The sequence below is a fragment of the Poromitra crassiceps genome (assembly GCF_964638095.1).
Source record: "Poromitra crassiceps genome assembly, chromosome: 10".
In the NCBI taxonomy this organism is placed as follows: Eukaryota; Metazoa; Chordata; class Actinopteri; order Beryciformes; family Melamphaidae; genus Poromitra; species Poromitra crassiceps.
In genome coordinates, this window is record NC_139631.1 from 37,115,968 (window position 1) to 37,126,282 (window position 10,315).

Below are 10,315 nucleotides of genomic sequence, written 5' to 3' on the forward strand. Positions count from 1 at the left end.
GCAAACTCTTATAAAGACAAGTATTGACTTTTCAATCCAGGAAGCAAAAGGCCTCTCTTGATTCTGTTAAGTTTGCCCTGTTCTCTCTCTCTCTCTCTCTCTCTCTCTCTCTCTCTCTCTCTGCGTGTCTCTCTCTCCCTCTCCTCCCTCCATCTCATGCTGCTTCTAAGCATTCCAGCCTTCATCTATGCATTTTTTGTATTTTGTATTTTTGCATTATGCACAGAGAATAGCTTTCTCATTAATGGCCCTCTGCACTCAGATTGATGATGTTGTGTTTTGCTTCAGCGTCATCATCACAGAGCCGCGGTGATGAGTCCCCACGTTAAAGTGCATCATGCCCAGGCTTTTAAACCTTCTGTTTCCGCCCTCTAATGAACTGTTGATTTGGTTTGCACTATTCACAGCACACACAAAAAACTTAGTGGAAGTGAAAAAAATCATCCTATTTATTTCATAGAAAGGTTTTCACGGTTCGTGCAAAACTCTCTGGTCCTTGCTGAAAACTCTGGTCCTTGCTGAAAAATCTGGTCCTTGCTGAAAACTCTCTGGTCCTTGCTGAAAACTCTCTGGTCCTTGCTGAAAACTCTCTGGTCCTTGCTGAAAACTCTGGCCCTTGCTGTAACTCTCTGGTCCTTGCTGAAAAATCTCTGCTCCTTGCTGAAAACTCTCTGGTCCTTGCTGTAACTCTCTGGTCCTTGCTGAAAACTCTGGTCCTTGCTGAAAACTCTCTGGTCCTTGCTGAAAACTCTCTGGTCCTTGCTGAAAACTCTGGTCCTTGCTGAAAACTCTCTGGTCCTTGCTGAAAACTCTGGTCCTTGCTGTAAACTCTCTAGTCCTTGCTGAAAACTCTGGTCTTTGCTGAAAACTCTGGTCCTTGCTGAAAACTCTGGTCTTTGCTGAAAACTCTGGTCCTTGTTGAAAACTCTGGTCCTTGCTGTAACTCTCTGGTCCTTGCTGAAAACTATCTGGTCCTTGCTGAAAATTCTGATCCTTGCTGAAAACTCTGGTCCTTGCTGAAAACTCTGGTCCTTGCTGTAACTCTCTGGTTCTTGCTGAAAACTCTGGTCCTTGCTGAAAACTCTGGTCCTTGCTGAAAACTCTCTGGTCCTTGCTGAAAACTCTCTGGTCCTTGCTGAAAACTCTCTGGTCCTTGCTGAAAACTCTGGTCCTTGCTGTAACTCTCTGGTCCTTGCTGAAAAATCTCTGCTCCTTGCTGAAAACTCTCTGGTCCTTGCTGTAACTCTGGTCCTTGCTGAAAACTCTCTGGTCCTTGCTGAAAACTCTGGTCCTTGCTGAAAACTCTGGTCCTTGCTGAAAACTCTGGTCCTTGCTGTAACTCTCTGGTCCTTGCTGAACACTCTCTGGTCCTTGCTGAAAACTCTGCTTCTTGCTGAAAACTCTCTGGTCCTTGCTGAAAACTCTCTGGTCCTTGCTGAAAACTCTCTGGTCCTTGCTGAAAACTCTCTGGTCCTTGCTGAAACCAAGAGCCATTTCCAAGTCAAGCTGCCAACGAAGATAACAATGATGGAGTCCTAAAAGGCAAACAACTTGTGCCTGACTCACCCCAAGGCTTTGAAGTGGTGCCTCTTCTGAGAGCGTGATAAGCTCAGCCGTTGCCGTGTGTTTGCAGGAGGAGAGGGAGGGAACGAGGGTATCAGAAAATGTGTGTCCGGCGGGGTTGTAGAGTTAAGATAACCCATCTTATCCAGCCTCTCTGTGTCCCAGATGGCTACAGCACTGTCATTTCATCATGCTCGTCATCCTGAATGTCTTTGGCCCGTGATTCATTTTGCCGCAGCAAACGATAGGAACACACGACAAGACACGCTCAAACGTGCAGATCTCACATCACGTGCTTTGAACGCATTCAAACAGAATCTGCAACAGGACCTAGTCGACCGCTGTAGCTGCTGAACAGCCCTCTCCTCGCTCTCCATTTATATTCCCTCCCCCTCCCTCCACTGATATGTGAAGCGCTTTGAGTCTCTAGAAAGGCGCCATATAAATCCAATCAATTATTATTATTATTCAGGAGCAGAAGCAGAATTATTTTATTTGCCAAGGTATGTTTTCACATCCTAGGAATTTGGCTTGGTGTGGTTGGTGCTCATGTAACATTGATAAGAACACAAAAATATGAGACACAAACAAATAAGATAATAAAGAATCTGAAGAGAATATAAAATATTATAAAAGGATATTAACAGATATAGACAGTATTAACAGATGTGAACAATATTCACAGATAACATTATTATTATTATTATTATTATTATTATTATTATTATTATTATTATTATTATTATTATTATTATTAGGAATACCCAGTAACTCTGTTTCTTATGCTACTGTATGTGTCGTTTTGTGCTGGCTGTGTTTATTTTATACACTTGCTGAAGCCTCTTGGCCAGGTCATCATTGTAAATGAGAAGTGGTTCTCAATTGATTTTACCTGGTTAAATAAAGGTTGAAAAAGACTCTTCTGTCTCCTGTCCTCCTGACATTCTCATTTCCCCTCTTCTCTCCCCTTCCCACCCCTCCGTCCGTCCAGCCGGGAGTGTGCAGGGGTGTGGGCCCGCCGGGTACCCAGGTATCTCTGGAGGAGCAGGGCTACCTGCTGCTGACCGAGCCAGAGAGGCAAACCATGGCCTACTACCTGCAGGAGTACCAGGAGGGACACATAGGAGTGGAGCCGCTAACCATGGCCCTGTTTGAGCTCTTCAACACCCACGCTAAGGTACCGCTAACCATGGCCCTGTTTGAGCTCTTCAACACCCACGCTAAGGTACAAGGCTGTGGGTGCTAACCATGGCCCTGTTTGAGCTCTTCAACACCCACGCTAAGGTACAGTACCAGGCTGTGGGTGCTAACCATGGCCCTGTTTGAGCTCTTCACCACACTAAGGTACCAGGCTGTTGGTGCTTCAGTAGGATTGTAGTAGGTCCTTTGGTCCCTCACCCTAAACCAAATCTGGGAACCCTTTGGTTTAAAAAATCGAAAGTCTGTCTTGAGAAATTACCCTAAACCCTACTACACAACCGCAAGCTACAGTAGTGCTCCCATGCATCCAGCTCTTAGGTTGAAGGTCTAGAAACCTGCAACAGAGCTGAACAATGTGCTCCAACAGGAATGTCTTCAACCTTTGATCGTTAAGGTTTATTGGTCAGCAGATATGTCATTCAAACAAGGGCAGGCAGCATCAAGAACCTGGGATTTACCTGATTTACCTACAACATGGTTCACGTCAATGCCTACTGTAGATGTGTTGCAATCGCTTCCTCATCTGTTACTTTTCAAAATATTTGTAACATTTTGTTAGTTGATTTTCAACTTCTGCCCACACAGTCTACATAAAATTGAATCGGCTATTATTTTCACATTTTCTCAAGCTTGACAAAGACAATGATGATTCCGAAACAATGCTCCACACCTGCACATTTTAGTCGACTTAAGTGTTAACACATTCACTGCCAGCCGTTTTTTACTGTAGGTAGGTTCTGCCAGAGGGTTTTTTTGAGGATTCTGGCTCATCTTTCAAGACCCGAGGATTCTTTTCTGCTAAGATTTTGTGAACACACAATATCTCAAAAGAACTAATAGAATGTGTGCTTTCTCTGTCTAAAAGAGTTAGTTTGTAGAGTTAGTAGTTATGTAAGCATTAGCAGTTGAATACAGCATGGTTTCAGCGTCTGAAAAATTATTTTGAGATAAACGGCTTTTTGTGAAATTCGATAGAACAGTCACTTTAACCATTCATTTTTGGCATCAGTAAGACGTCAGACATCTAAACAATAGTTTTGAACAGTAATTTCCTCCATAACAGCAGGAAACACCCCTCTCATTCAAACTCCTCCCTCCGTGTGTGTTCTTCTTGGCTGCAGCGGGCATGTCACAAGCTCGTTTCTGTTGCTCCTGTAACCTCGCGTCACCAGGCTCACTGCTTCTGCTGCTGCTGCCTGTCTGCTGGCGGCCGCTGTGCAAGTCTGGATCGGCTCGCTCGTTTCTTGTGGTTTGTGTTGAGAGCTTTGATGAAGCTTTTGCGATTCTGGTCTTATTTATGCTGCGTGTTTCAAAGTGTGTTCCACCCGTAATCTATTATGCAAATTTGCAATCCCGCACCGCCAGCAATCAGCGCGAAAACGAAAGCGTTTTCGCCAATCCATTTTCATGAGAATGGCTTCCTGACACATGCTTTTTGCTTGCCTTCCTCTAGTCTGGGAGAGCACTGTCGCCACTTAGTGGGTCGGTGGAATGGGTTGTACATGTTCGGTGGCTCCAATAATTATATAAGAGATGTAAAAGGGTTAGATGCACATCCCACGGTCAAAAAAAAAAAAAACATTTTTTTTGACGTAAAAACATGTCATTGGCAGTCAACCGTTGGATTTAGTTTGACGTAAAAACACGTCATTGGCAGTGAACGTGTTAAAAATAATAAATAAATAAACAAACGAATAAATAAATAAATAAATAAATAAATAAATAAATAAATAAATAAATAAACAAACAAATAAATAAACAAACAAATAAATATTTGGTATAAAGGCTACACATTTTTACAATTGGAGAGAGCAAGAATCACTTTAGGCCTACAACAATGATAAGGTAAAAGATCATTGTTATTCATTTCCATATCATGTTTCATCAAAGCCACAGGGAGCCACTGGAGACGGGCTAAAGAGCAGCATGCAGCTCGGGAGCCGCAGGTTGCCTACATTTGGAGGCGGGGTGTTCTGTGGCAGCTCTGGAAAGAATAAGGCATGGAGAGCTGTTCACGGACATGAAATACATGAAAGAATGGTTCTTTAAAATATTAGAGCATCCTCAGACTTCAAAAATAAAACTGATCAGGGAATTAAAGATAGACCTATGCGTCCATAAAAATCACAACAAACCTCAGCAGTCAGCATATCGGGGGGGGGGGACATCACCAGCCCCATATATACTCAATTGCCTGCGATTAGTTAGGCTCACTTAGACCTACATTAGTAATGTGTGGTAGGCTAATTTAGACTTAATAGGCTGTTGCCTTCCTTATAAGGTTCTTTTGCATCACTAGACTCCAGACTCAGCCAACTGAGGGAAGCAAATTTGCTGCTCTGGTTCTCTATGCAGAAGCTTATCTTGGCTTTATTTGCTCTTCGCCTTGCATCCAGTTGTCCCTGTTGTCCGAGGTGAGGAGTCTGGTGGCTCCCCAGGATCTGGAGCTGTACGACGGGCTGGTGTTGCACCGCGAGAGCGAGGCTCACCAGGCCTGGCACGGAGGCCTGGTGCTGCATCCACAGAGCCACTGCATCCACCAGGCCACCATGGTCCTTGACGCAGGACACGCCATGCCAGCCCAGGTAAACCAGTGTGGAACATGCTTTATGATGCCCGCCCAGGTAAACCAGTGTGGAACATGCTTTATGATGCCCGCCCAGGTAAACCAGTGTGGAACATGCTTTATGATGCCCGCCCAGGTAAACCAGTGTGGAACGTGCTTTATGATGCCCGCCCAGGTAAACCAGTGTGGAACATGCTTTATGATGCCCGCCCAGGTAAACCAGTGTGGAACATGCTTTATGATGCCCGCCCAGGTAAACCAGTGTGGAACATGCTTTATGATGCCCGCCCAGGTAAACCAGTGTGGAACATGCTTTAAGATGCCCGCCCAGGTAAACCAGTGTGGAACATGCTTTATGATGCCCGCCCAGGTAAACCAGTGTGGAACATGCTTTAAGATGCCCGCCCAGGTAAACCAGTGTGGAACATGCTTTATGATGCCCGCCCAGGTAAACCAGTGTGGAACATGCTTTATGATGCCCGCCCAGGTAAACCAGTGTGGAACATGCTTTATGATGCCCGCCCAGGTAAACCAGTGTGGAACGTGCTTTATGATGCCCGCCCAGGTAAACCAGTGTGGAACATGCTTTATGATGCCCGCCCAGGTAAACCAGTGTGGAACATGCTTTAAGATGCCCGCCCAGGTAAACCAGTGTGGAACATGCTTTATGATGCCCGCCCAGGTAAACCAGTGTGGAACATGCTTTATGATGCCCGCCCAGGTAAACCAGTGTGGAACATGCTTTAAGATGCCCGCCCAGGTAAACCAGTGTGGAACATGCTTTATGATGCCCGCCCAGGTAAACCAGTGTGCAACATGCTTTATGATGCCCGCCCAGGTAAACCAGTGTGTAACGTGCTTTAGGACGTGTGGATTAACCCCTTAATTTCCTTGGTTCCCATAATTGAATCCAGTGGGCTAGCTCCTAGCTCCGTTTGTGAAGCCAATGTGGAAATAACTTAAACCTGCATTCTTTCGAATGGCCTGCAGGGGGTGACTCCACTGGCTGCAAAAAGAAGTCCGGTTGCATGGAAGTGAATGGGAATGGAATTTTGTGTGTATGAATAGGTTCAACATGGCTTGAATATACTTGCATTGTTATTGTTTTGCACGACTCAATCCTATTTAATTTAAAGAATCCAAATAAAACCTTTAAAGTGTGTGAATATGCGTGTGAGAATTATTGGACACATCCAGGCCCTATTTTTGTCACGTTCCACTCCGTCATAGTCATGGCTTCCTGGCACTGTCTCAGCCCATCTCTGGTGGCTTAGCGACAATGTAGTATTGATTCACTGTGGCCCACATCAATCCAGTCAGACCTCATTCTGCCAAGTCACAGCCTGCTTCTGATCCACTTCCTGCAGCACTCTGGGCTGTAAGACCCAATAGAGCTGAGCCACCCAACCTGACAGCACTGTTTGTAACAAAGCATGGATTATTTCCCTCTGGTCCAGGACGTCGGCCCGCTGTCTGACAGAACTCGTTGTTATGTGTGAGGTTGAACCCGCAGTACCTCATTATTCGCTTGGGAGTACCTTATCATTAGCTTGGGAGTACCTTGATTGGTTTTAATTTTTGTTGTTTTATGTGCTGTTCCTTCACATGCTATTGTTGTGTTATGTACCTTTTGCAGTTTGTGCCGGTTGACGTTTTTAGCCTGCTTTTTGTGTACTTGTTGGCTAAATTTTGAACGAACCTGCTATAAATCTGTTTTTATTTCCTGTATGTAAAGCACTTTGTGATCCATGGATTTGAAAAGTGCTATATAAATAAAGTATTACTTACTTACTTACTTACTTACTTACCTTATTATTAGCTTGGGAGTACCTTATTATTAGCTTGGGAGTACCTTATTATTAGCTTGGGGGTACCTTATTATTAGCTTGGAAATAATACCTTATTATTATTAGCTAATTCGCTTGGGAGTACTTTTATTGCATTTGTCTCTCCGGCTTTTTTCTGCTTCTATTAAACCTTGATGGTGACGCCGATCACCATGATAACAGCACCCTGTGCCTGCACAATTGTCCGTGCTGACACACTCATTGTTGTGGTTGTGAAATTACCCCCTCCCCCCCCCCTTTCCCGTCCCCCCGGTAACTAATTGCAGCTAATTGACAGTCACTTAGTTACGGGCTCATGGAGAGCCAATAAGATGCATTGTAGTGACTTCCGACTTGAGACAGCGGTGTGCAGTGTGCCTGCAGAATATTCATTTACAACAGGTAATAGCTGTAATTAATTTGGCTGAAAACGTGGCAGCATCTGGGGGGATGTGGAGAACGGGTGTGTGTGTGTGTGTGTGTGTGTGTGTGTGTGTGTGTGTGTGTGTGTGTGTGTGTGCGCGTGCGCGTGTGCGTGCGTGTGTGTTGTGCAGACCTCCATTTGAGCCCTGGGGCCCACATACTTTGTTGTTAATTATGCCTCCACCGGCAGTAGCCAGGCCGGAGGCCTTGACGGAATTTCATCAAATTTGCCTCAAACATCCACTTGGACTCAAGGATGAACTGATTACATTTTGGTGGTTACAGCTCAAAGTTCAAGGTCACTGTCACCTCATGAACCCCATGTCCAAGCTCTTTAACGTGATATCTCAAGAACACCGTGAGGGAATTTCTTCCAATTTGGCCCAAACATCATGTTGGACTCAAGGATGAACTGATTAGATTTGGGTGGAAAAAGGACAAAGTTCAAGGTCACTCTGACATCACGACTGCTCGTTTCATGCTCGTTAACATGATATCTCAGGAACGCTTTGACGAAATTTCATCTAATTTGCCTCAAACGTCCACTTGGACTCAAGGATGAACTGATTACATTTTGGTGGTCAAAGGTCAAGGTCACTGTGACCCCAGGAATGCCATTTTCAAGCATGGTAAACGCCATATCTCAGTAACACCTTGGTGACATTCCTTCACATTTGGCTCAAACGTCAGAGTCATGTCGACTGCTCACTTGTTGGCGGAGGCATATATCCGTGGTGCGATCGTTCTAGTTTAGCATTGGGTTGTGTTACACCGGTGATTCTTCACCTTTTTCAAGGACCCTACTTTAGTAGGCTACATGGCACACGGATCCTCATTTATTGAGAGATTGTCTCTTGGACCCAAATGTGAGAATGTTTTTTATTGACGGTTTTGTCCAGAATTCCATGACTGTCTTTATTGTAGGTAGAGAAATAACAGAGAAACTATGATCAAAGTAGTTATTCTTCTACATTCTCTGATTGGGTTAACTTCTTGTCAATGAAATTATGCTGAAGTTGAACACTTCGTCAGTTGTATGGAGACCCTCTGGAACCCCCTCAAGGTTGAGTACCTACCACTGTATGTGTGGAGATAACAGTGGTGAGAGTGGAGGATTTTAAGATTTCAATAGTCATCATTGATATGTTCTAATGGGGATCATTTGGGATCATCGTGAAATTAAAATAAAGTTAATGAGTCATAATGCAATACATGGCCCAACATGATTCAGCTAACCCCCAAATCACTTGCAGTTCTTATAGTTGCAACTGAGTTTACACAACTCAGATCGTGTATGGCTGGGGACATTCACACCAAAAGCATTTTTTTCCAGTCATAACGCGTTTTTTTGTGCTCCGTTTTGTTTTCCCCTGCAGTCGCGTGCAGAACACAACGACCACAAGGATGGTAGCCAGCTAGTTTTGTCTGTTTGATGTTGTTCACTGTCAACATGAAAGCCAGATGATTGCCAATTCTGGCAGCAGCGGAGTTGAGGATCCCTCGGGAGGAGAAAAGGTAGTAGTGGAAAAGACGAGCAGCGCGCTTTCCCTCTAATGTTCAACTTTTTTCAGCTTAAAAACGCCCACAGCGCTCCTCCAAAAACTAGTCTGGGCACCTTTCACCCCACTTTTTGTCATGGGGCGTAAACCACGGAACCAGAATGAACACCGGAAGGCAGTGCGCCAAAAAACGTCTTTGTTGCCGTTAGCTTGACGTCTCTTTCCTCGATTAATTGTCTGATTCAAAGCTTCTGTATTGGCTTAAAAGATGTGAGATTGTGAATCCGCAATGTTTCTAAAAGAACCGTTCTGATACTTGTGTCAAATTGTCAAGTTAACGTAAAAGTTGACAAGCTAGAAACGCTGCCTTTCCTGTCTAGGGCGGGCTCTAGGCCGGAACCAGGTAGGGTGACAAAATCAATTGTGAACGGAAGCCAGGCTCTTTCTCGCCGAGAAGAGCCTGGTGACGCGAGGTTATCCAAAAACAAAAGACGCCACCAGCACGTCCTTACATAGAGAATGAATTACAGAAAGACGCTGGCAGCTCCAAAAACGATTTTGGTGTGAATGTCCCCTAAGGCACGATATGTCAATTACAAAAATAAAATAAAAATCAAAAACTTTTTTTTTTGTTCTTGTGTCTAAACTTTCTGGAATTCATGATGTCGTCCTATGGGGCAAAGCCCATTCATCTACAGTACGTAGGTAGCTGTAAGAAGCATTTGCAAATCAGCGAGCGATACTGCTTTCAAATGAGTGATTGTCTGTTTGTTTCAGAGTGAGAGCTCCATCAGTGGCAGGACAGAACAAGAGCAAGAGGAGATCACTAATGCCTTACAACATATTGCATTGGTACGTATTCTTCTTTGTGTTAGCGTGTTGGAATGTCATGCTGTCAGCCATGAATAAGAAGGAAGTACTTTACAGAGATAATATTCAAACCCCGTCTGCACTTCGTCACAGATGACAAACCATGCACCACGGGGGCGGGGGGGGGGGGTTCATCTTGACGTTACGGCGGAAACCTCAGGGGAGCATGGGGAGAACATGCTAACTCCTGCCCGAAAGGCCCTTTTTCACGAGATAGCCCACCTGGGCACTAGGCACCTACGGGAGTCGAACCAGGACCTTCTTGCTGTGAGACAACAGCGCTACCACTGCGCCACCACAAGGCCATACGATGAAATGAAAATAAAAAAAGCAATGTTCAATGTTGCCTTGTGTTCGTTTGCAGGATG

The 10,315-nt window shown here is 44.7% G+C and overlaps 1 protein-coding gene across 1 annotated transcript in view; it reads left to right on the forward strand.

Annotated features, from left to right (window-relative positions):
• The window catches only part of whrnb (whirlin b), a gene marked incomplete at both ends in the record, with an annotated part of 114,689 nt that overhangs the window by 95,074 nt on the left and 9,300 nt on the right, over positions 1–10,315 (forward strand). Inside the window, 6 exons of the mRNA XM_083645422.1 lie at positions 2,555–2,740; positions 5,160–5,348; positions 5,466–5,543; positions 5,700–5,777; positions 5,895–5,972; positions 10,312–10,315. The exon at positions 10,312–10,315 is cut by the window's right edge and continues 732 nt beyond it. Coding sequence (XP_083501548.1) covers positions 2,555–2,740; positions 5,160–5,348; positions 5,466–5,543; positions 5,700–5,777; positions 5,895–5,972; positions 10,312–10,315 — 613 coding nt within the window. The remainder of the gene's footprint in view (positions 1–2,554; positions 2,741–5,159; positions 5,349–5,465; positions 5,544–5,699; positions 5,778–5,894; positions 5,973–10,311) is intronic.